This window comes from Drosophila teissieri, chromosome X, assembly GCF_016746235.2.
Source record: "Drosophila teissieri strain GT53w chromosome X, Prin_Dtei_1.1, whole genome shotgun sequence".
Classification (NCBI taxonomy): Eukaryota; Metazoa; Arthropoda; class Insecta; order Diptera; family Drosophilidae; genus Drosophila; species Drosophila teissieri.
The window spans coordinates 9,760,690-9,784,964 of NC_053034.1; the positions used below are offsets into that span (position 1 = coordinate 9,760,690).

A 24,275-nucleotide genomic window follows, 5' to 3' on the forward strand; every position below is an offset into this window, starting at 1 on the left:
ACTTAGGGATATGTAAATACTAGAGGGTTCATACAGGGTTCCTCTTTTTAAAAATACCACATTTGCTACACTGTAGTTGTACCCAATGGTATTAGTATTAGTGGCCCTTATCTACTTAGGAATATAAAGAATATACTTTTTATTGGGAAAAAGTTTACATATTATAATTGTAGATACGTCGTGTACCTAAAGAGCCTATTGTACCTAAAGCTCGGTGTGACCGAACCACCTCAAGTGGGCGTTTTGTTTGCAGCACGCGACGGTCACTCTAAACGGACACGGCCGAAAACAGCTGATTGGTGGCTGTTTTCTTATTGTGCAGAGCGAACAATAATCGTTGTGAAATAAATAATGATTGCCAATTTAAACCCAGCCACCCAGTGAGACGACACCCGCAATCGCAGCACGATGCGCGAGCCCAATCTGTACGTGATCCTGTCGCACGCGCTAATCGGTGAGTTTCCATGAACCGGCAGACTGCTCTGCCACGCCTCGTCCTCTTTCAGGAGGGCTGCCCAATTCAATCGGGGATTCCCATTGCCATTGCCATTCACCAAACTCCAAATTTCCATCCGCTTCCCAGGCTCCGGCTTCTTCTTCCTGTACGTGCAGCATGTGCGCGTGATCTTCGAGACGCGCACCAACATCCAGCAGCTCAATCAGCTGGAACGGGAGGCGCTCCTGAGGCGCGAAGATGCCCTGTACTATGCCTTTTACAAGCAGCTGGCCGACGGACCGGACTTCTGGCACGGCTACGAGCAGCTGAAGAACGTCACGGACATCGAGTATCCGCACAGTGTCAATGTGCTGGAGCGATTCTATGTGCTGCCGGAGCTGGTCACGGCGTACTTCTATCACGTAGTGCGCTCCGGATTTAATCCAATGGTGCAGCCCATGCAGTTCTATCTGGAGTTCGTGTGGCTAATGGGCGGGGTAACCCTACTGGTCCTCTACCTGTACGGAACGCTGCTCAGCGAGAACATTTTCGGTGGCATATACGGTGTGATCTCGTACCTGATGTTCCACAGCTTCGTGGCTAAGATCTATGAGCGTCCGCTGGCACGGGAGAACTTCGCCTTTCCGTTCATATTCCTGCAGATGTTCTACTTGTGCATCTGCATCGGAAGGATCATACACCGACAGCGGCACACATCGCGCTTGTTCATGGTAAGAGGTCTGCTTTATTGCATTAAGCTCAATAACAACCATTACGTTTGCAGGTCTTCGCCATGTCGCTGTTCACCGCCTGCGCCCTACTCTCTTGGCAGTTCTCCGCCTTCATCTTCACCACCCAGATCCTGATCATGATGACGTCCTGGAACGTGAGCTCGCTGCCCACGGGTCTGGTCAACGCTTTCATGCTGGACTACTCGCTGTCTCACCTGCTGGGCCACGCTCTCGCCTTTGTGATGTCGCACGGCAACAGCCAGCTGCTCTTTACCTTTCAGCTGAGCATCTCGCTGTTCCTATTTTTGATCACAGTGGTGCGACAGTTGCGTCATGTGCGCAGCCGGCGGCTGGGACACGCGCAGGATCCGCTGCAAGGCGACTATTTCTCATTGAAGCTCATCATGCTGACACTGCTCCTCGCCAGCACCATGCAGACTACAATGTTGGAGCTCCTCAACCGGGCGGGAGTCGTCAGTGTGACGGTGGGCGCCCAGAGGCACTTCTTCGATCTCTGTGCCCACTGGGCTCTGCAGGTCAATATCGGTTTTGTCGCCCACCTCTCTGCCTGTAATCCACAGTACGCGCGCGTCGCCTGGTCGGAACTGTGGCAACTGGTCAAGACGATGATTGTTAAGCCGTACTGCATGTACGGCGTGGTCATGCTGGCCATGTTCTTTCGCCGCTGGCGTAAGAGCGGCGCCCCTGTCAGTGCCGTCACCGAGGAGCAGCGCGAGAGAGCCCGCAACTACGTTTTGGAGGACTTCCTTGAGGAGCATCGCGTCTCCATGGGCGACATGTCCAACAAGGAGACGGAGAAACAGCTGCAAAAGTGCTTCCGCCTGCTCAAGAGCTGCGACCACGACTACGAGCGCTACAAGCGCGCACAAGCCCGCCTGCGTAAGGAGCAGCCGCCCGCCCGCGACGACTTTATGCAGGATATCAAGCGGCTGCGGGCGCAGATTAACCGCAACAGTGACAAACAGCGCAAGGAGCGAGCACAGGTAACCAAAGAAGCGGGCGCCGACGAGGCCAGCACGCCGACAGAGGAAGATAGGGATCCGGAACTGGAACCGAAGGAGGAGAATCTAGAGCAAGGGAGTACCGAAACGGAACCCGAGTCTGCAGCAGATCCCACTGAAACGCTGCCGTCCACGTCCGCGGCCGACGAAGAGGAGGAGCCCTCTGACACCGCCACCGCCGCCGGCTGCAGCTCAAACTCGAGTGGCCAACGACGCAGGAAGCGAAGCTCCTCCAGGCGCAGCTCCGTGGTGCCGACGGCCAACGCACAGATCCTCAACATGCACTACATGTACAGCTTCCTGCAGATGGTGATCTTCACGTTTATGGGACTCGCCGTGCGCAAGCTCTTCTTCCTCAGCTTTACGCAGGGCTGCGTCATCGCACCAACCGTCTGCTCCAAGGTGTGGTACCATCGCCAGCGCAACATCTTCTGGTCGGTCTCGCTGGCCGTCTTCCTGCTCAGCATGTTCGATCCGGGAATGGTGGTAAGTTGGATTTGCCTCTATATGTTATTGGAATAATTGCAATTTCGTCGCCCTTTCATACAAGAACATTCGCGAGGAGTACTTCCCAACGCGCTACTCCAAGAGCGGTGACGACCTGGACAGCATGCTCGAGTGGATCAAGCTAAACACGGAACGGGATGCGGTCTTTGCCGGCCCCGTGGATATCATTGGCACCGTGCACCTGACCACCAAACGGCCCATAGTCAACCATGCGCACTTGGAGATGCGTCAGATGGCGTGAGTAGTTCCAATCTGAGCGAGATACCTTATCAGCTATGCCCCTTCGCTGTCCCGCTCTTGTTGGCGTCAATGTCCTCACTATGCATGTACTGAAACTTCCGCCTTTTCAGGGAGCGCACAGAGCACGTGTACTCGGTCTACAGTCGTCAGCAGTCGTCGGATATCTACAACCAGTGCGCCCAGCTGAAGATCCAGTACTTGATCATATCACTGGACGAGTGCACCAACGAAGTGCGGTGAGTGGAGGACGCAGACGAAACGCTTGAGACGGGCACTCGAACTCGTCGCTTGTACTCTTGATCTCTTATCGCAACAATATGCACTTTTGTCTCCTCGCCACAGCGACGATTGCGATCTGCTGGCCATATGGGATGACGAGCAGCCGGCCTACCAAAAATACCCGCAGTTCTGCCACGAGCTGCTCCACAAGAACGTGCCCAGCTTCCTGAAGGTGTTCGCCAACGACCACTACGGCATCATCAAGATGTTCTCGCAGAGCGTCCAGATCAACCTCAAGCACAACAAGATGCCCGAGATGTCCATATAGGGGTGGGAGTCCACGGAGGCGGGATGAATGAAATGGTGGGATGGGGATTCGACTGTGTTGTGTTGTACGTAGCTGTGTGAGCTGTGTGACTAGGAATTAGCATTTTACGATGTGTGTGTATTATGATTACGTTTAGTATTGCCCCAACCCCCAACCCATAACGCTCCCATTCCTGAACCCAATCCCGATCCCCATCCCTGCTCCAACTGCAGTTGCAGGGGAGAGATGAGCTGATTTGAGATGAGATGAGATTGCAGATTGCAATTTGAAGAAGGCCCCTTCCGCTAGATAGTAAACTGGATGCATTTAGCAGCTTGACTTGTTTCTCTTGCGATCCGCGCCACTGCGTTCAGACCTCGTTTGGATCATTCCCCGCGCCCCGTGCCCTCGCATTCGAATAAGTTAATCTAGCCGAACGGAGCGACCTAAACTCTAAATACTTTCGTTAAGTTTAAGCTAAGCTTTTTACATTTACGCATGTAGTATATGACGAGATGTGACGTGAGTGCCGCAGTGAAAGTGGCTGCATGTGGACGATGTGCACCCGGGAGCCACGATCCCAGACCCAGAAACAAAACGGGCGAAACGCATTTGCCAGGCAATAAGTGAAATAAAACGATACATTTGAAAAAATCATATGTTAACCTGTTGTTTGTCTGCATCTAACTTTTAAACAGTAAATATGTATTTTTGTTTGTTTTAATATATATTTAAATTATTAATTTTCTAAACTACATTTTCTTTTGCGAAACTAATTGCGAATTTAATTCGTATTTGTTATGTTTTCTAAATTTACATTTAATTTACTCCATTTTTAACTACTCTTTCGAGGGGTTGTGTCGCAGCTACCTGGACGGGGTCGTGTCTCGGCTATCTCGGTTTCGTATCGCCGTTATATATCGATATTTTTTAACTCTCCCATCTGCAACTGAGAATTACTTCGTTTCGCCCTCTGGCCACACTCATAATCACAAAAATACACGCATTTTCATCAATAAAAACACAAAATAATCAAAATTCTTGGTTTCCATCGCGGCCCATTCTCATCGCCATCATGCTTTACCTGGAGGACTACCTAGAGATGATCGAGCACCTGCCGCAGGAGCTGCGCGACCGCTTCACGGAGATGCGCGAACTGGATCTTGCTGTCCAGAGTAAGTGCACCCAAACAATCGCTGTTTGTCACTGAACCACTAACCATCAACTGCTCCTGGCGGTCCACAGACAACATGGACTCTCTGGACAAGAAGGCCCACATGTTCTTCAAGCAGTGCAAGCGCGACGAACTGCAGCACGAGTCGATGGACACGGAGTTTCACAGCCTGCGCGGCGAGTACTTTAAGGTGATGGAGGACGCCGACGAGAAGGTGGCCATTGCCACGCAGATCCACGAGCTGGTGGAGCGCTACCTGCGCCGCCTGGACAGCGAGCTCTTCAAGTTCAAGTGCGAGCTGGAGGCGGACAACAACGGCATCACCGAGATCCTTGAGCGCCGCTCCCTGGAACTGGATGGCAACTCCACTGCCGCCACCGCCCTGCTGCTGAGCATGAACCAGAAGGAGAACCGCTACTACGGCGCCAGTTCGGCCAATACTATGGGTAACAGCTCGGCGGGACACACATCTGGTGCTGCCACCGGCTCCTCCGGCATTGCACTGGTCAGTGGAGCGGCCGGAACGGGCGGTGCCCTCTCCAGCATCTCCACTGCCCAGCTCGGCTCCAGTCAGCGGCACCGCAAGCTGGAGAAGCGGCGAGAAACCATATGTACGGTGCCTGTTCAGGAGAAGCGCGCCAATCTCAATCACTCGCTCCCTGTGGTCGGGGGCGGCTCCACGACTGCCGCGGCGGCTTCCTCTTCGTCCGCCACAACGGCCGCAGCCGCCGCCAACCTGGCCAGCGCCACAACTGCCCAAACTCAGGTCTCCAACCACATTGGTAGCATCGCCGCCACACATCTCACCCTGCCTGTGGCAATGGGCGTGGCCGGCGGCAGTAGCAGTCTGGCTAGCAGCTCCCTTGCCACAGGAACGGGCTCACTGGTCCGCCAGCTGCCCACGAACCTCACCCACAGCGTGCTGAGCAGCTCGGGAGGAGCAACCACGGCAACGACAGCAGCGGGCGGAACCTCCACGCCCGTGGTTGCTGCTGGTACGGCCCACGGGCATGCCCATGCCAGTGGTCACTCGACCGGCGGGGCCACAGTCACCTACAACCTGCAGCAACTTGGCGGTGGAGCCGCCGCATCTTGTGCCATTGCAGCGGCAGCCAGCCAGGCGATCGTGGCCACACAGCAGATGCAGCAGGGACGCCGAACGGCCAGTCTTAAGGCCAGTTACGAGGCCATACACGGCACGGCGGGCTCCACCGCGGAGTTCTGGAACCAAGCCGGTCAAGGTGGACTGCAGCCGTCGACGACCGGATCGGTGACAGTGGCTGCTGGCACAGCGCTGGCCACCGGCGGAGCTGGCGGTAGTAGCAGTGGCTCGCATCATTCGCATCACTCACAGTCGCACCACGGCAGCCATGGACATGGTCATGGCCATGGGCATGGGCACCACAGCAGCAGTAGTCACAGCGGCGGGCACAGCAGCCACCACCAGGAGAAGAAGCAAAAGAAGAAGCTCACCACTGCCCTAACGTTGCCCACGGTGCAGCCGACGGCCGGCTCCTCGTCCGGCAACTCGATTGGCTCGGCATCGTCGTCGTCGATTAGCCTTGATTCGGTGAACAAGCTGACAGCGTCGCCGGCATCGGCCACGGCGACCTACATGTCTGTGGGTGGTCAGGCGCTGCTCGCCATGACCGCCGGAGGTGGTGGCAACCTGACGGAGAGTTCCGCTGACAGCGTGCCCGCCGGAATGATTGCCATGAACCTGCCCACCGCCACGGTAACGCCCGGCTCCAGCCTGACCATCGGCGAAAACGGACTTGTGGTGGAGCAGACGAATGAGGGCGAGTGGTCGTACGATCCCAATGAGCCGCGCTACTGCACCTGCAACCAGGTGTCCTACGGCGACATGGTGGCCTGCGACAACGACGCCTGTCCCTACGAGTGGTTCCACTACCCCTGCGTGGGCATCATGCATCCGCCCAAGGGCAAGTGGTACTGCCCCAAGTGCACCGCCTCCATGCGGCGCCGGGGCAACCGAAAGAACTGAGGCTGACTGCGCCTGCTGGCGCCCCTCTTCCGTGGCGGGGGCGGCGGCGTGGGCACCTGGTCGCGTCGCTAGCGGCTGTTGTAGAGACAAATAAGCAAATTCAAAGTATTCAATAAATTAGATCAGCAAGGGAAGAGCTCTGTGTTTTCAGTTCACTACTCAAAGGGGATTAATGCATCTTTCAACCGACTGTATTATGTAAAAACAATTTAAAGGGTGCCTTTAGTACTCAATTTAAAAAAAGATAAACTATGGTTTGAAATATATTCGATAGTTTGATTTCAAAATTCGCGCCCTTTTAGCAGTCAAACAGCGTGACCATACGGCGCTTGGTAAGGCACTCTGGTCACGCTAAACAGAAGAAAAGAAAATTTCCAGCGTCATTTGTGCATTGCAAAGTTGGTAAACAATAAAGGCGTGTAAACAGGGCTAGGAAAAGCGAAAAAGGCGACTTGGAAACCAGAATTCGGCGCAGATCGGTTGGAAAAACGGCCTCAAGATTGGCAAGATACGCAAGAGCAAGAAAATGAGCTACAACGAGAAATCGGAGGCCATCATCAAGGAGGAGTGGCTGCAGCGCCTGGAGCAGTTTCCCTTCAAGCAGGCGGACATGAATCGCCTGATCATGAACTACTTGGTCACAGGTGAGCCTTCGGCACCAGCACACACAACCACGCACCCAGCACCAGCAGAGCTAATCAATATAATCCTCGTGATTCCTGCTTTTCCACAGAGGGCTTCAAGGAGGCCGCCGAGAAGTTCCAGCACGAGGCGGACCTGGAGCCCAGCGTGGAGCTGAGCAGCCTGGACGAGCGCATACTCATCCGCGAAGCCGTGCAGGCGGGACGTATCGAGGAGGCCACGCAGCTGGTGAACCAGCTGCATCCGGAGCTGCTTGGCAGCGATCGCTATCTGTTCTTTCACCTGCAGCAGCTGCAGCTCATCGAGCTGATCCGCGCCGGCAAGGTGGAGGAGGCCCTGGCCTTCGCCCAGAGCAAGCTGTCCGAGTCCGGCGAGGAGGCCATGTTCGAGCTGGAGCGCACGCTGGCCCTGCTCGCCTTCGAGAAGCCACAGGAGAGCCCCTTTGCTGATCTGCTGGAGCAGTCGTATCGCCAGAAGATCGCCAGCGAGCTAAACTCGGCCATCCTGCGCTGCGAGCACAGCGAGGACTCCACGCCCAAGATGATGTTCCTGCTCAAGCTGATCTTGTGGGCCCAGTCCAAGCTGGACAGCCGCTCCATCAGCTATCCCAAGATGAAGAACCTCGAGACGGCGCACCTGGAGCCCAAGTAGAAGGGCAGCGCGGGGCAGGGCAGAGCGTCAGCATGGTCGGGTTCGCCTCCCCCCTTCGACTTCTTTTGCTAATGCTATTGCTATTATATCTCTTTTTAATAAGTATGTATGTATGTATGCTGGATGTACGCAGTGAATTATTAAATAAGTAGCCGGAAACTCCTTGCCTTGCCTTTTCACCAGCCGAAGATTAGGTCCATGGCCTTGTCCATCAGTCCGGAGCTCTTCTGGGGCACATCCTTCGTCGGCGATATGGTGTTTTCGTTGCGGGCCAGCTTGTACGACTGCTGGGCAAAGGGACGGAACGAAGTGGGGCTGGTGGGGAGATCTACTGTCTCTGCATTGGCCAGCCAGCTGCTGTTCTCCTTATCGAGCACCGAGCGCTCCGTGCAGCGGGCCACGCCCACCATCACATTGCCGGCGATAATCTTTTGGTTGTAGTTCAGCGCCTTGTCGCTTTCGATGCGCGAGGAGAAGCGCACATGCATCCAGTTGCCGTTCTGCGGGGCATGCACCACATCCACAATCGTGCCGCAGACGGTGAAGTGCTGCAGCACCATGGAGCTGGCCCCCGACGAAAATCCAAAGATGGTCACCCAAAAGTCGGCCAGACGTGAGTTGCCGCCCGCTGTCACGGGTGTTCCCAAAACTCCAATTGGCGAGGCAGTGGCTCCCAGCGGCGAGCACAGGGCCCGCATGGAGGCGTTGGGGGCATTGGGCGCCCCGGGGGCGAAGGAGTCGTTGGTGTGATAGCTGCTCTGGTAGCTTTGGTTCGGTGACTGCAGCTGCAGCATGCTAAGATGGTTGCGTTGCTGCGGCGTGGCGGACTGTTCCCGCAGCGAGTCGAAGAGTCCCTGGGTGGGCGGTCCCGCCTGGTGGTGGCTGTGCGACTGAGCGTGGCCGGGCGTTGTTACGTTGCCCACAGCCGTGTGCGAGACATTGTGACCAACTGGCGGGCCTCCTTGGGCGGCGAACAAAGTGCGGGTGTTCAGAGCCGAGCGGTTGAGCTCGTGGGGACTGTTGCCGCCGGGCGAGGTAGCTGAAAGGGGTTCCGTTCATATAGATATTGCGTACGATCTGCCAAATGCCGGCGACTTACCGAAACTGACATTATAACGCCCGGTCTTCGGGGATAGCGTGTTCTTGTGCGGCGTCAGACCTTGCGGATCGCCGAGGAGGAAGGGCGGCAGGTACTGGCTCGGGTTGGAGCCGGGGCTGTTAACCGGGCTGCCGAGGTTCATTGGCTCCATATCGCTTAGGAACAGTAACAACTGATTAATTGCCCAATTGCCCGAAAAGAAAAATGTAAATGAAAATGAAAAGGAGCGTTGATTTCAACAAAGACGCCACAGCTGTAATTTGGTAGTGTGACCGTGCTGGCGTTGGGCCAAAATACCCCTTTGTTCGCAGTAGCGCTGGGGATTTTGCGCTCTCGGGCTGGCACTGGGCACATTTCGATTCCACAGAAAGGTCACTCTAGCGGCCACCTTTGAACAACAACTGCACGCGTCGCGTCTCTCCGTGTTTTTCCTTTTTTTTTTTTACATTAAACTACACTACGTTCTCCTGGCATTTCGCTCGTGTCGCGCGTGATTAAATTGGCAACAAAGAACAAAAAACAAACACAGTGTGCGCGCAGCGTTAAGCAGCAACAAACACAACGATCACTGAAAACAAAACACCCTGACAACAACAATCAAAATTACAAAGGCAACGAAGAGGAAGCAAAAGGCAGGACCTTCGCAGCGAGAGCGAGATAGCAAAGGATCGGGAGAGAGCGTGAGAGTGCGACTTGATCAACGGGATACAGGGTGACATGTGGAGTCCGACGCACTGCAGTGTAACGGGTAAGTGGGGGGGCGAAAAGCGGGGGACACCCGTTTTAGTATTTGTATGTTTTTTTTTTACGGCGAATAAATCGCATTAAAACTTAAACTCGTTTGTACCGCGTGTGTATGGGTGTGTAGCTTGCGCGCCTGTGTTGGTGTGTGCTTAAAATATTGTCATGACGGTCTTGTTGTTGCTGTTGCTTTTGCTTTTGCTGCAGACGTACCTATTCGAAATTTCACTTTTTCCCCACCGCGCGCTTCCTCCTTTTGCGTTTTGCCTCTTGCTCTTCTTTTTGTGTTTTCCCGACTCCAGCAATTGCCTTTTTATCAGGCTTTCCAGCCTGATAAGATAATTCCCTTGCTTGAACGCACTTACTCATCGCATTGCTAGAAAATTGCTCATGTTAAGCGCTCCCCTTATGTATTTTCGCCACCACCCGCCCCTTGGCATTCCTTCGCTCACGCCCATGGTGGCGCTTGTTTTGGGGCCTCTTGTTTACCTTTACACCTTGGCCATTGTTTTCGTTTTGCGTTTTCTTCAGGGCTGAATGTCAATGAGAAATCGCGAATTCCAATTCCAAATTCGTGACAAAACACAAAGCGCGCTCGTTCTGCTGTTCCCAGTGTGTCCAACAGTTCAACGATTATGGAAACAAATAAGTGCCATAGCCAAAGCATGGATATTAAAAAAATCTCTCATATGGCAAATAAGACCTTTATGGAACAGAGTTTCGCAATGTTAGTGAGCTCAGTATTTAGAGCTCCAGTGCACACAAATACATAGGTTTAAGTGTGGGCACTTGCCAAAGTAAATGAGTCACAAATTGTGGCCCAATCTAGAGCTTCGTGGAATGTACACAAATCAAGAAGATAAACACACTGCGACTGGGCTCCATAGACATGGACGGATCCAGCTTATTGTGATCTTGAACTTGCCCCGCTATCAGTTAGTACATTCTTTGCTTCACTTCGCTTTGCTTCGCTCATTTCATTTCATTTTATTTCATTTATTTTGCATATTTGCACAGCGCACAGTGTTTTATTCCAGCAATTTGCGATTAAAACCCAATGCCGTTGACGTCACGGCGAATGAGCAAACAAATCATCGCCGTGCGGCTCTCCCAAATTCGCCGAGTTTCGCCTTGTTTGTATACGTTTATATATGTACATATGTATGTGCATACATATATGCACGCACATAAATACACCTGTCAATATTTGCCAATTTCTTGACGAGAAATGAGATGAGCGCACGCTTTGGAAACAGCTGTTTTCGCCGCTGTTCTCGGGCGCACACTGTTCCCGCTCCTTTGGAGCGAAAAGGTGTTCCCACACAGAGAGAAATAGCGATTTCGTCTTCAAAACAGAGCACAGGAGTTTGAAGACTTTTTAAATGCAGGCTTCGAAATTTTCTAAATTACTGATTTTAGCATGTGTATTTACATTGATTGCCAACGAATCTCTTTCACTTATTTTAATTGGAACTTTTTTCCCAGTGTGCGTTTTTATTCGCCCTGTTAGATCATCCACCAAACACCTGGAGTCCCACCCACTTATTAGTGGCTTGTTGTTTGGGAACCACTTAGTCTAGGAGAGTTCCTTATCGACTGCGACTCCACCCAATTGGCCTATTGCGTGCCTTATTTTTAGCCGTAAATTCTTGGCCGCCACTCACTCACTTACTCACTCACTCGGTTACTTACTCCAACTCGCACATCTACGGACACACCTACTGAGTAAATGCTTAAAATACCTGAAAATGAAAATTCCTCAGCGGGAAATTGTGCAATGAGCGGCGGGCAGCCAAGCAGACCCAAACAAAACAAACGCCTAATTTTCCTTTTCATTTCCATTTCGGTTTTTGGTTTATGTTTGGCTGGATTTTGCAACGCATTTTATGCGGTTGCAGTGAAAATCAGAGCGGGCCACTCCGCCCTTTTCATCGATAAGGCACAGTGAATACCTGCTAAGAGGAATTCCGGTATCAACTGCTGAACATATGATAACTACTGCATATAGACAAACTATTACTCTTGTAAGAAATTTCTTGTTAGAAATTTCTTGTTAGAATATGTACAACTATATAAATTGACATGGAGAGCTAATCTTCTTGGCAGCTTCTACTGTAGTTCCTACTATCACTAAATCGATAAGAAAATCAGCGCGATAAGAGCTGGAAATGGAAATGGAGCTGGAGCTGAAGCACCGCTGGTCACGTCAGCGGGCAGATGGCGTCTTGAGATTGTGTCCACCTCTTCCGCACCCTGCTCACCATGCCTCAATGCCACCATGCCACAATGCCACCGTCCATGTGAGACCGTTTTAATGCGGCTCCGTCGATGCACTTATGCGAAACAGTTACGTTCCATTGCCCGACCCATTTAGCCAGAATAGAGCCAAACAAACCGAAGCGGATCGGATCGGATGAATCGGTTGGAATCGGAATGGGGATGGGACTGGTGTTGGGCGCAGCGGGGGGAATTGTGGAGAATTGTGAAGAAACAGGTCTGGCATTGGATGGGATCGCTGGCCGAAACTCTCTTCGCATCGCGGGTCTGCAATTGATTATTTTCCAGTTCCAGTTCTTGGCCAGTGGCCACATTCCTCCGGCGCTTGCCGAACCCCCCAGTTCCCAGTTCCCAGTTGCCAGTCCCCAGTCCCCAGTCCGAACACATCCTCCCCTGAATATTCATGCTGGGAATCTTGGATTCTTTCAGCCCCGGGCATTTATATTCAAAACATGCCATGGCAAACAGAAGCCAGCCTGCTCCCCCTGCTCCAACTGCAACTCCATCTCCAACTCCCAACTCCAACTGAAATGCTAATCGCCTTTCGTTTGGGAAAAACTGTGTTTCATGTCTTCTGCTGTCTGTTTTCCATTTCCATTTCAAAATCGCACGGCTTCGTGGGTTCAATGCTTGCGAGAAAGAAATTGTTTATGCATAACAATAAAATGATCCGCTCTTAGATGGTGGGATCCATTGATAGACCGTTTACTTTGATCGCCGCCTCTGCACATTTTCGCATTTTCGCACGATCCGCACACATGTACATGTACTTGCATTGCTCGATGTTGCAGTTGCAACATTAATTGCTGCTAATGCTGTTCATCAAACGGGATCTGTGCTGTAATGCGGGGCTATAAAGATGAGGACTGGCCCCGTGTCTTGGCCCCCTCCGTTGGGTGAGCTTGTAGCACGTGCTTAACCCGAGTTGAAGCCCATAACCCTGAACCCTGAACCCTGAACCCTTCGTCTTTGGATTGCGGCACTCGCTGGGAGAGAGCGGTCCAAAAGTGAGTCTCTAGAAGAACGGTCTACCAAAATGGGAGCGAGCAAGTGGCTCATTAGCATGCGTGGTTGGATGCCCATGCCCCGAGGAGCATTGGCCTCGAGCAGAAGTTGGCTGTATATATCTACACTGGGCCACGCCCTCGCTCCGCCCCCGAAAAAAAAGAGTGCGAGAGCTGAAAAAGTGGAACATGAAAGTGCGTGCTGGGAATTCCACGTTTAAAGTGCGCCATAAGAAGCGGCAGCTATACAAGTAGAAGCTTTTATGACTGCGATGCACTGTATCTGTATCTGTTACTGTATCTGTATCTGAAGCTTGGGCGAGGGCTGGCGGGGATTGGGCCCGTCCATTGGGCTCCACACACACACATAATCCGGTGACTTGTGCGATCACTTCATCTCATAGTTTCTCTTTGGGATCTGTGAGTGGAAATGGAGATAGAGATGGAAATGGAAATGAAAATGGTCACCTGTGGAGCATCAAAGCACTGCACACGGCCGCAGAAACCAGAAAATCAGCCGGGAAATCAAACAAACAAGCCAAGGCACACCGAGAAATGATTTCATTGAAATTAATTAACCCAAAAGTTGACCCCTCCCCTCCGCTCCCCACCACACACACAGAGGCGAGTCAGAAAGGTCAACAATATGCGATGGCAGATGTGGTTGATTCTATTGTCTGCTGCCTCTCTGGGGTCGCATAAAACAAAAAACAAAAAACAAAGGTGCAGCCGCCTGTTTGCTTGCCTCGCCACAGAGGCTTTTAGCCATAATTGACTGTAAACTAGGGGGAAGCAATTGGGGATTTAATCATGCCGGTGGCAGTCTCAATACCAATACCCATACCCATACCAGTTATCTGACCAGTATCGGGAATTATATTCCAGTAGCCCAGAATCGAACTCGAATGAGCATCGAATGGGAATGAGCAGCGAGAAATTTCTCTTTTTGGCATCGAAGCCAGCCGTAGCCGTTATTTTCGGCGGCTTATTTGGGCCACGAGCAGTAAACCAGCGACAGGTGACTCATGGATCATGGTTGGAGTTCCAGACCCATGAGTAAGCTAGCCAGGCGATCCTTTCCTGCGTGGCTGCTCCATGTCATAGATAAACTTGTACACTTCCGACACTGTTTAATACAAATTGATACAAATTGAATTGAATTGCGCCGCCCTTTGCACGTGATTAAATCGAAATTGAGTTGGGGAAAAGTGCTTCTGTTTTGGCACTGCTTTCAACGCCTCTCAATCGGATCCAAGCACTCGGGGGCACTTGGTGCTCACCACATCATGCTGATCATCGCCAGGCGAAAATCAAATGCGCAACTATGCGGCACAGTGGGCTAGAAAGTGAGAAAGTGAGTAAGTGAGTGAGTGAGTGAATCAGGCGCAAATGATGATGTTTTTTGAGGTAAAAATGGTACTTCAGAGTGCCCAAAATGAATCACCTGTGGCCCACGGTGCCGGCAGCGTCATTAGTTTCGAGAGGCGGCCATAAAAGCGGACCAACTTAACGGTTTCGCCGTTGGTGGATTGCTATTTGGATTTGGTTTTGATTTTGGTTTTGGGTTTGCTTGTGATTTTTGGCGCTGCCTGCCTTGTTTTTTGTTTTTTATTTTATTTTACTCTCCGCTTCTTACCATTTCTTACCTTTTTGCCATTTAGCATTTGGCATTTCTATTTTGGGGCGCCCCTCCATGCAAAACACCACCACACAGCACACAGCACACAGTGCACCGCCATCGTCGCGTTATGAAGGGGAATTTGGGGGGTAGGGGGAATTGGCTGGGCAGACAGACGGGCAGAGGAGTCCATCGATCTCTGGGCGGATTTGCATGAACCGCTGCACGAAATTGCCGGGCGGGTTATTGACAGCCATACTCGTGGCCATCCATCTTTCCCTCCACGAGCTGTTAGCTATTAGCCATTAGCTATTAGCTCGAGAAAAACAAAGCCCAGAGCGACCTGAAGATGAGCAGGTTACTCCGCTTTGGTCGCCACTCATTGATCACCGGCAAGCGCTGGATTATCGATATTAGCCCAGAGGCGCTGCCCCGTCTTTAGCCCCTAATGATTAGTGCAAAAAGGTGGCGGGGAAAACGGGAAAACGGGAAAAGCGAGCGACGGCACGGCAGAAGAAGCGGAAAACATTCCAAATTGGCTTACAGGCATGCAGACGGAAAAATACTGTTAATGCGATAATAATTACGAGACGCCCACTCAGTGGAAATGGGGGAGGGAAACGTGGCCAAAAGATGTGCCACTTGCACCCGAACAGAAACAGAAACCGAAACTGAAACCGAAACCGAAACCGAAGACACCGAAAATGATGCACAAATCTGCAGGCCAGGCCCATTGTTTCTGCGCTTTCCCGCTTTTCTTGTAGTCAATTTTCACCGCCTTTCGTTGACACCGCTTTTCACTTTTTGCCTTGCTGTTTATGCCCGGTAATTGCTTCTTTTCCCTTTAACTCTTTTTGTTTTCCGCTCTTCTCTTCATTTTACTTTTTCTTCTATTTTTTTTTTTTTTTTTTTTTTTTTGGCATTACGAAACGCTGGAGGGGATTGCGAAAAACAGACTTTGTGCAAGTGCCCAATCGCATTTAAATAATCGAAATGTGTGCCGATTGCCGGGGATTTGATCACTATTTTGATCAGAACATTCGAAATATTGGTCCAAATATGGAATGTTATACCTCGTTGAGTTCGTAATTAAATTTCCAACAAAACTGTGTTCACAGAAAAAATTAAATTTTTTGTTCCATTTTTTGCAAATTTTGATGATGGTACCCCTTACAAAAAATGCGAAAATTTGGCCAAAAATTATTTTAACAAAGTCGGTCTAAAGGTGATATAGTTGGTTAGTATTGGTAATTAGGAGTAAAAAACTGTAATTATTTTTGCATTCTGACCATTTTCAGCCAAGTTATACCGAAAATACCAATGGTAAATATTGAATTTTTGCCGAAAATCAGTTTTCTGTTTTTTTGCGATTTAAATATCACTATTTTGATCAGAACATTCGAAATATTGGTCCAAATATGGAATGTTATACCTCGTTGAGTTCGTAATTAAATTTCCAACAAAACTGTGTTCACAGAAAAAATTAAATTTTTTTTCCATTTTTTTGCAAATTTTGATGATGGTACCCCTTACAAAAAATGCGAAAATTTGGCCAAAAATTATTTTAACAAAGTCGGTCTAAAGGTGATATAGTTGGTTAGTATTGGTAATTAGGAGTAAAAAACTGTAATTATTTTTGCATTCTGACCATTTTCAGCCAAGTTATACCGAAAATACCAATGGTAAATATTGAATTTTTGCCGAAAATCAGTTTTCTGTTTTTTTGCGATTTAAATATCACTATTTTGATCAGAACATTCGAAATATTGGTCCAAATATGGAATGTTATACCTCGTTGAGTTCGTAATTAAATTTCCAACAAAACTGTGTTCACAGAAAAAATTAAATTTTTTTTCCATTTTTTTGCAAATTTTGATGATGGTACCCCTTACAAAAAATGCGAAAATTTTGCCAAAAATTATTTTAACAAAGTCGGTCTAAAGGTGATATAGTTGGATAGTATTGGTAATTAGGAGTAAAAAACTGTAATTATTTTTGCATTCTGACCATTTTCAGCCAAGTTATACCGAAAATACCAATCGTAAATATTGAATTTTTGCCGAAAATTAGTTTTCTGTTTTTTTGCGATTTAAATATCACTATTTTGATCAGAACATTCGAAATATTGGTCCAAATATGGAATGTTATACCTCGTTGAGTTCGTAATTAAATTTCCAACAAAACTGTGTTCACAGAAAAAATTAATTTTTTTTCAATTTTTTTGCAAATTTTGATGATGGTACCCCTTACAAAAAATGCGAAAATTTGGCCAAAAATTATTTTAACAAAGTCGGTCTAAAGGTGATATAGTTGGTTAGTATTGGTAATTAGGAGTAAAAAACTGTAATTATTTTTGCATTCTGACCATTTTCAGCCAAGTTATACCGAAAATACCAATCGTAAATATTGAATTTTTGCCGAAAATCATTTTTCTGTTTTTTTGCGATTTAAATATTACTATTTTGATCAGAACATTCGAAATATTGGTCCAAATATGGAATGTTATACCTCGTTGAGTTCGTAATTAAATTTCCAACAAAACTGTGTTCACAGAAAAAATTAATTTTTTTTTCAATTTTTTTGCAAATTTTGATGATGGTACCCCTTACAAAAAATGCGAAAATTTGGCCAAAAATTATTTTAACAAAGTCGGTCTAAAGGTGATATAGTTGGTTAGTATTGGTAATTAGGAGTAAAAAACTGTAATTATTTTTGCATTCTGACCATTTTCAGCCAAGTTATACCGAAAATACCAATCGTAAATATTGAATTTTTGCCGAAAATCAGTTTTCTGTTTTTTTCCGATTTAAATATCACTATTTTGATCAGAACATTCGAAATATTGGTCCAAATATGGAATGTTATACCTCGTTGAGTTCGTAATTAAATTTCCAACAAAACTGTGTTCACAGAAAAAATTAATTTTTTTTCAATTTTTTTGCAAATTTTGATGATGGTACCCCTTACAAAAAATGCGAAAATTTTGCCAAAAATTATTTTAACAAAGTCGGTCTAAAGGTGATATAGTTGGATAGTATTGGTAATTAGGAGTAAAAAACTGTAATTATTTTTGCATTCTGACCATTTTCAGCCAAGTTATACCGAAAATACCAATCGTAAATATTGAATTTTTGCCGAAAATCAGTTTTCTGTTTTTTTGCGATTTAAATATTACTATTTTGATCAGAACATTCGAAATATTGGTCCAAATATGGAATGTTATACCTCGTTGAGTTCGTAATTAAATTTCCAACAAAACTGTGTTCACAGAAAAAATTAAATTTTTTTTCCATTTTTTTTTGCAAATTTTGATGATGGTACCCCTTACAAAAAATGCGAAAATTTGGCCAAAAATTATTTTAACAAAGTCGGTCTAAAGGTGATATAGTTGGTTAGTATTGGTAATTAGGAGTAAAAAACTGTAATTATTTTTGCATTCTGACCATTTTCAGCCAAGTTATACCGAAAATACCAATCGTAAATATTGAATTTTTGCCGAAAATCATTTTTCTGTTTTTTTGCGATTTAAATATTACTATTTTGATCAGAACATTCGAAATATTGGTCCAAATATGGAATGTTATACCTCGTTGAGTTCGTAATTAAATTTCCAACAAAACTGAGTCGGGAGAGTCTCTGTCCTCCGATTTCCACATGTGGGGTGATGAACATCTGGGCAGTGGAATGACCTGTAGCCCGGGCCAAGCCAAAAATAGATGCATCCGTTGAGCAGCGGACTTCGGGTTCTGTTTTGTTCTGGCAATGACTTAATTTCGTCTTCATTTACATTTCGACGCCGATTCCAACTCCAATTTCCACTTCCGCCAGCTGTGCACCCAAAACAGCAGTGAACTGGAATCGGAGACGGCGCCGAGGTCTACGCGAAAAATAAATTTAGAAAAGAAACACCCAACAACAGAGGAAAACCAGCGCATAATGCGAATCTAAGCCCGAGATTGTCGCCACTCGCTCGAGTGAATCACTAGTCAAAAACTCAAACTGCCGCTGCTCCGTCCAGCGGACCCAAAAGCAAATTTCGAGTTTCACCCGAGCGCCTCGTGACCTCGAGAGCCCGACCAGAGCATCCGGCAGATATGAAAGCCACCACCGCGCCGACACGCCAACCACGCAAACCGCACAACCGCGATTCGCATCCCATACCATCCCATTCCATGCCATCGCCATCGCCAATCCCAAACTCTCAAACTCTAAAAGTCTAAAGCTCTCAATCCCAGCATTGTTTGCGGCCGGCCGACTCCTCCAGATACATTTATGTATCTGTGCATGGCACCGGCAAGCATTTGCTTTGCAGATCATATTCCATGATCTGGACTCTGGTTTCCTACGCTCCATTTGTCACATTTAGCTGAGGCCGAGAATGTCATACTCATAGCTATTTTGGTGAGAATTTATCATTAAGCTTGGCATACATACAATTATTTACAAGCATGAGCGATATATTTAGTAACCTAACCGAGACCTTTACTCACTTCCTGCTGTGGATAGTCGATGCGTTGGGATGTGACTCAGATCGCCTGACATCGAGTAAAGAATCGGCAATGCCCTTGAAGCCCCAACGAAGCTCTAATCTCTAATCCACATTTCTATCCCATTGCAGTGCAGCGAGCGCGTGGCCTGCTTACGAAGGGCAAGAATGGCACCAACAACTGCTTCGTCACCATTGCACTGGGCAAGGAGAAGTACCAGACGTCCGTCAAGGACAAGGCCGAGACGAGCGTCAACTGGAACGAGGAGTGCGAACTGTAAGTCCGGAGTTTACCACTCCTCCCTCCGCTGGTGCATGATGCTAAACTAATCTTCATTCATTCGCACAGGAAAATTCCCGATCAGGGCAATCGCGCCGAGCTCACGTTGACCTGCCTGCACAGGAACAATCTGGGCATCGATGAGTTTCTGGGCCAGGCCACGCTGCCACTCAACGAGATGGATGTGTACGACCGGCCACGCGCCAAGTGGTTCAAGCTGGAGAGCAAGCCCGGCAAGGAGAAGAAGAACAAGGAGCGCGGCGAACTGGAGGTGCGCATCGCCTTTGTGGTCAAGTCCGGCTCGCTAACCGACCTCAGCAAGAAGGACAAGCACAAGTCTTCCATTGGCCAGCTGGCCAGTTCCGTGGGCGGCAGCCTGCTGTCCATTGGCAACGGCGAGAAGCGGCGCAGCATCAAGAAGCTGGCTGGCTCGCTTAGCTCCAAGCTGCACATCCGCAGCAAGAAGAAGAACCAGGAGGCGGGCGCCGATGACAGCAGCTCCTTCGGCGGCTCCTTTGCCAGCCTGGGCACGCCCAACAGCTCCAATGGCAGAGGCCAGAATGGCGGCAGTGGCCGGCGCCGAGGCGGCCAGCGGGCGGGCGAGGCCGATCCCGGCGTGATCAGCGAGGATGAGGACGAGTTCGTGTTCGACAACCTCTCGCACAAGAGCTCCGGCAGCTCACTCAACATCCAACGCAGCGGCCTGCAGCCGCCGCCAGTCAGTACGCCCAACTTTGCTCCGCGTCACCCATCGCCCCTGCTGAACAACGGAGTTACTGGCGTCGGCAGCGGCATCGCGAAAGGTAAGCAAGCGGTTTTGCCAGCGACGCTCGATGAAGATGCGCCCATCGACGCGGAGATGGAACAGCTTGAGCTCGATTTCAGTGTTCGTGCCCACGCCCGCACCAACGCCAGCGCCAGCGCCAATGCCAGCGCCAGTGCAAGTGCCAGCATCCAGCCGCCTCCCTCGAAACCGCCGCGCATCCCCCTGTCGCAGGTGGACGAGCAGCCGGCTGCCGAGAGTCTGGAGCGGGAAAAGCCAAAGGAGAAGCCAGCCGAGCTGGAGACCTCCAAGGACGAGTGGGCGTCAAAGTTGTATGGCGGTGGAAAGTACCTGGAGATCGGTAGCAGTGACTCCTTGAAGCGCCGCAGCTGGGAGGACCGAGTTCCGCTCCCCGCCAGTGTCGAGGAACCGCCACCAGTGCCCTCGTCCAGCTCGTCGTCTAGTTCCAGCTCTAGTTCGGACAGCGATGACGACGACGAGAACCCGCCGCAGGCAGCTCCCCCACCAGTGCCCGTGCCGGCATCTCTTCCAGTTCCAGCTGCTGCTGCTCCTGCTGCTGCTGCTGCTTCTGCTGACTCAGTGGTGGCTACTTCATCCTCACTCTTCTCTCCCGATGTCGAGCACCGCAACTTTGATACCTTCAACGCCAGTTTCGCCAAGTACGAGCAGCGAAACAGCACTGCTATTTTCGCAGATGAGCCGGAGCTGGCAGACCTAACAGTGGAGCTGGAGAAGCCGGTGCCCACACCCACAGCACGCCCCAAGCCGCAGCCACGTGCTGCTGCCGATCTAAGGGCGGAGGAGGAGAAGGCAAAGGAAGAGGCTGCACGGCAACTGCGTGCCGAGGAGGATGCCCGCTTGGAGGCGGAACTGCGTCTCAACGAGGAGCGCCTGCGCGAGGAGGAGGAGGCTATGCAGCGAGAGCTGGAGGAAGAGAAGGAGCGCCAAAAGCAGCTGCAGATGGATGAGCAGCAGCGGCGTGAGGCCAAGCGCTGGGAAGAGGACCAAAGGCTTTTGAGCTTTGCCAAGCGAACCACATCTCTCGAGGAGCCAGCCACAGAGAAGCAGGAGCTGAAGCTTGAGAGGGAACTGGTGGGCCAGCAGGAACCGGAGGTCGAAACTGCTGAGCCGGAGCACAATTTCCTAACGCCCGAGCAGTCGCCCAAGGAGTTCCAGACGAATGGCAGTGGCAGCGGGAGCGGGGAGCGCTGGGAAAAGCGACTGGGCAAATTCAAATACGCCAACAAGCGAGGTGAGCTGATGTACCCGAATCGAAACCAAAACCGATACCGATACCGATACCGAACCAAATCCAGAGCAACCAAAACCACTGAATCACTGCAGTTCCCCACCACTCAAAAAAAATAAAAAATCTGGCGGCGTGCGGGGAGTATGGCATAATGCTGGCGGATCGCGAAGCGCACACGAAACCGAATCCGAATCAAGCTAACTTCCAATCAACGCTGTCATCTGTCGCGTCATCTTCCTCCAAGGCGATTCCTATGCCCCTTCACTCCACCTCTTTTCCCACATTACCTGTCTGAATTTCCTGTCTGTCCCTTGGCTGTTTTGTCTTGTTTCCGTTGTGTTTCTCGCATCCGCCAGTGAATTTGCATCTGAGTTCGAGCCACCTTTGGCTCCTCCCTCATCCGCGCGCCTTCTTCTCAGTAATTTAACTGACCAATTTTGATTTCCTTGCTCCGCAGATAAGTACAACAACGACAACGATAGCAACTCGCCCAGTCCCAAGTCCACGGAGCGCATCATAATTGGTCACGAGAAGTCGTCATCGCATGCAGAACGCCGCTCGGAGATATCCGCCCAGCTGGCCAAGAAGTACGAGGGCAAGTCCCGCGAGGTAAGTGGCATTGCCTGTGTACTTTGTCTGTGATCAAAGGGCTGATATAATTGCATACCGTCAGGAACTAATGCTAATTGCCAACGGAATGGAGAACGAGGCTCTGCTGCAGCGGCAGCGCGTGAAGGAGCTGGAGGACTATCTGGATAACCTGCTGCTGCGCGTGATGGAGACGCACCCGAAGATCCTACAGAATCCCTATTCGCGCACCACGTCCGCCAAGAGGTACGGCACCTGGTCGTTCTGGTCATCCTCTCGTTCGAGAGCCACGCCCACCCACTAACCAACTGCATGACCCTGACCGCCGGTAGGATTGTTGATAGCCGATAGCAAAAAGCCCCGCCCCTCCTGATCGTAATTCGGTGTCGCACTGGATGGGAATTGATATAATTTGATATATATATATTTTATACATGACGTGTTACTGTATGTTCCGTCCATTGCCATTCGCCCTGAATATGAACAATCCTACTTCGATCTGAATGCGCCTCTCTATTAACCCCGTGTCATGCCTGCCAATTGCCAACCCCAAAGTACCTACACCCAGAACCCACAACCCAACAATACCCACCGCCCCACACGCTTGCCATTAAGCCATCCACTGATGTTCTTTGTTCGTTTCTGTTGTCGTTTTTGTTTGGCTCTCCTTTTAACCGAATGCATTTTTGTGATTTCTCTTTATTTAGTTATAAAAATTACATCAATATGAATGACTTTCTAAAGTAAGTGCTGCGCATGCTGCAAGTTGCATTTAAGTAGACACTTAACCAACAATCCCCAACAACAACAACATCACCACAACCAACACCACAACCCCCAACTACTACAACAACAACAACAACCAGAACTGCGAGACACGAGTAACAAGAACTAAGGCACCGCCGCCCGAGAAAGAAGAGAAGGAACCACTGAGGCGGGATTGAAGTAAGAAGAAGCTCCGATGACCCACTGACTTTTCACCCCATTCTCGCTGTCTCTTGCCCGCTCGCTCGCTCTGTCTCTATCCAACAGCTCGCCCCCTCTCTTTCCCTTTCGCTTGCCTGCTGTGCCGATGTGTCGATGGTTTCCTGTACTTACCCCTTTACTCCCCTAGAGCTTAAGACTCCCGCCACCCGCCACCCGCATCCACCAACTCACTCACCCAGCACTCCTGAGCTCACTGTTGGTTATACTCACCCGATCTGTTCTGTCTTGCAGCGGCTAAACAGCCAAACAAACTGGCCGTCGCCAGCAACCGGTTCCCTTGTCCCAGAACAGCTGGAGAAGATCTGGCGGAGGCTGCTCCGGAAGCCGTTGAATCGAAACGAATCGAAACACCATGTTGCCTTTGCCGCGAGCAGCGAAATTCAAGTGCTTTCTAAAACGTATTGCTAAGAGGGAACTATGTGTACACGTAAAACAGCTAGGCTTAAGGAGTGCAAAATCTTTATTGATATTTTATTGTGTGTAGCATTCGTTCTTTTTCGTTTAAAAGCCCTCCCCCCACACCCTCCCACACACACACACACTAAACCGAACTAAATTAATTGTACTATATGATACTATGTTTATCCTGGCAATTGATGCGATTTGCCCTGTTGCGAGTCCCTTGTCAATTGATTGAAATTATCCGAAAGTATTGTGTTTGTTTTTTTTTTTTGTATGTCCCATTTTCTGTAGTGTTGTGCGACAAGAGTTTAAGAAGTTTTTGTAAAGTGCTGCATGGGAAGTGGCCTTAGTGGATTAAGTCTTAAATTATTTATGTTTTAGCAGTTAAGCGAAATGGGGGGAAGGGGGAGCCACCCACGTATGTCCCCCGCGAAAAAAACACCACACACAGTTGAAATATGTTGATAATACGATGATTTTACTTATTGATATACACGCAAACAAAATAAAAACATTTTTAACATTAATAACATATCTTTGGCTTTTTAATGGTATAGATTTATCTTTAAAAATGGTTTAAACATTTATATTTAGCTTGTTAGTGCAACAAGCCCTACTGCTATGAAAAGCGCCACCTATGAGTGGGTTTAGCTAGGTTTCCAAGGCATGGGTTATCTATGAAAGGCAGGCCTATAAGCTTTTGTCTGTGCTTTCAGGAAACCTATGATCGCACAAGTATGCTACAAAATAAAACAAAACGCCGATAGTCACGAGATTCTTTCAAAATTACATTTTTTAAAAGACTTTACAGATGTTTTTGAAATTA

General features: G+C 49.4%; 5 protein-coding genes across 11 annotated transcripts; 4 read left to right on the plus strand and 1 right to left on the minus strand.

The window, feature by feature from the left end:
* Window positions 1–283: 283 nt before the first annotated feature.
* On the plus strand, window positions 284–4,119 carry LOC122623910 (C-mannosyltransferase dpy-19 homolog). The gene is made up of 6 exons (XM_043803288.1): window positions 284–454; window positions 584–1,167; window positions 1,221–2,675; window positions 2,740–2,933; window positions 3,047–3,172; window positions 3,279–4,119. The coding sequence occupies exons 1-6, from the start codon at window positions 409–411 to the stop codon at window positions 3,481–3,483; spliced, it is 2,610 nt and encodes an 869-aa protein (XP_043659223.1). The 5' UTR covers window positions 284–408; the 3' UTR covers window positions 3,484–4,119.
* A 283-nt stretch (window positions 4,120–4,402) lies between these two features.
* LOC122623911 (inhibitor of growth protein 3) lies at window positions 4,403–6,775 on the plus strand. The gene is made up of 2 exons (XM_043803289.1): window positions 4,403–4,637; window positions 4,708–6,775. The coding sequence occupies exons 1-2, from the start codon at window positions 4,538–4,540 to the stop codon at window positions 6,639–6,641; spliced, it is 2,034 nt and encodes a 677-aa protein (XP_043659224.1). The 5' UTR covers window positions 4,403–4,537; the 3' UTR covers window positions 6,642–6,775.
* Window positions 6,776–6,998: 223 nt separating this feature from the next.
* LOC122623351 (glucose-induced degradation protein 8-B homolog) lies at window positions 6,999–8,093 on the plus strand. Its single transcript, XM_043802460.1, has 2 exons — window positions 6,999–7,285; window positions 7,375–8,093. The coding sequence occupies exons 1-2, from the start codon at window positions 7,168–7,170 to the stop codon at window positions 7,932–7,934; spliced, it is 678 nt and encodes a 225-aa protein (XP_043658395.1). The 5' UTR covers window positions 6,999–7,167; the 3' UTR covers window positions 7,935–8,093.
* LOC122623350 (nucleoporin Nup35) lies at window positions 8,012–9,308 on the minus strand. Its single transcript, XM_043802459.1, has 2 exons — window positions 9,034–9,308; window positions 8,012–8,973 (listed from the first exon to the last, which is right to left on the minus strand). The coding sequence occupies exons 1-2, from the start codon at window positions 9,182–9,184 to the stop codon at window positions 8,111–8,113; spliced, it is 1,014 nt and encodes a 337-aa protein (XP_043658394.1). The 5' UTR covers window positions 9,185–9,308; the 3' UTR covers window positions 8,012–8,110.
* Window positions 9,309–9,402: 94 nt separating this feature from the next.
* On the plus strand, window positions 9,403–23,983 carry LOC122623348 (rab11 family-interacting protein 1). Of its 7 annotated transcripts, none has more exons than XM_043802453.1 (7): window positions 9,403–9,781; window positions 19,292–19,436; window positions 19,509–21,475; window positions 21,930–22,081; window positions 22,146–22,388; window positions 22,768–23,005; window positions 23,279–23,983. In XM_043802453.1, exons 1-5 carry the CDS (start codon window positions 9,751–9,753, stop codon window positions 22,362–22,364), a joined length of 2,514 nt encoding a protein of 837 aa, XP_043658388.1. In that variant the 5' UTR covers window positions 9,403–9,750; the 3' UTR covers window positions 22,365–22,388; window positions 22,768–23,005; window positions 23,279–23,983. The 7 variants fall into 7 exon arrangements, with proteins under 7 accessions (XP_043658388.1, XP_043658389.1, XP_043658391.1 ...); XM_043802454.1 differs by having other exon boundaries at window positions 22,146–22,306; XM_043802456.1 differs by having other exon boundaries at window positions 9,406–9,781; window positions 19,509–20,242.
* The last annotated feature ends 292 nt before the right edge of the window (window positions 23,984–24,275 follow it).

Bases quoted from the DNA above. Each gene is read 5' to 3' on its own strand.
- LOC122623350 (XM_043802459.1), bottom strand. From the start codon at position 9,184: ATGGAGCCAATGAACCTCGGCAGCCCGGTTAACAGCCCCGGCTCCAAC. The intron at 8,974-9,033 runs GTAAGTCGCCGG...AACCCCTTTCAG, and splicing joins GCGTTATAATGTCAGTTTCG to CTACCTCGCCCGGCGGCAAC.
- LOC122623911 (XM_043803289.1), top strand. From the start codon at position 4,538: ATGCTTTACCTGGAGGACTACCTAGAGATGATCGAGCACCTGCCGCAG. The intron at 4,638-4,707 runs GTAAGTGCACCC...GGCGGTCCACAG, and splicing joins ACTGGATCTTGCTGTCCAGA to ACAACATGGACTCTCTGGAC.
- LOC122623348 (XM_043802451.1), top strand. From the start codon at position 19,122: ATGAGCGATATATTTAGTAACCTAACCGAGACCTTTACTCACTTCCTG. The intron at 19,219-19,291 runs GTAAAGAATCGG...ATCCCATTGCAG, and splicing joins CTCAGATCGCCTGACATCGA to TGCAGCGAGCGCGTGGCCTG. The intron at 22,082-22,145 runs GTAAGTGGCATT...GCATACCGTCAG, and splicing joins ACGAGGGCAAGTCCCGCGAG to GAACTAATGCTAATTGCCAA.
- LOC122623910 (XM_043803288.1), top strand. From the start codon at position 409: ATGCGCGAGCCCAATCTGTACGTGATCCTGTCGCACGCGCTAATCG. The intron at 1,168-1,220 runs GTAAGAGGTCTG...TTACGTTTGCAG, and splicing joins ACACATCGCGCTTGTTCATG to GTCTTCGCCATGTCGCTGTT. The intron at 3,173-3,278 runs GTGAGTGGAGGA...TCCTCGCCACAG, and splicing joins GAGTGCACCAACGAAGTGCG to CGACGATTGCGATCTGCTGG.
- LOC122623351 (XM_043802460.1), top strand. From the start codon at position 7,168: ATGAGCTACAACGAGAAATCGGAGGCCATCATCAAGGAGGAGTGGCTG. The intron at 7,286-7,374 runs GTGAGCCTTCGG...GCTTTTCCACAG, and splicing joins CATGAACTACTTGGTCACAG to AGGGCTTCAAGGAGGCCGCC.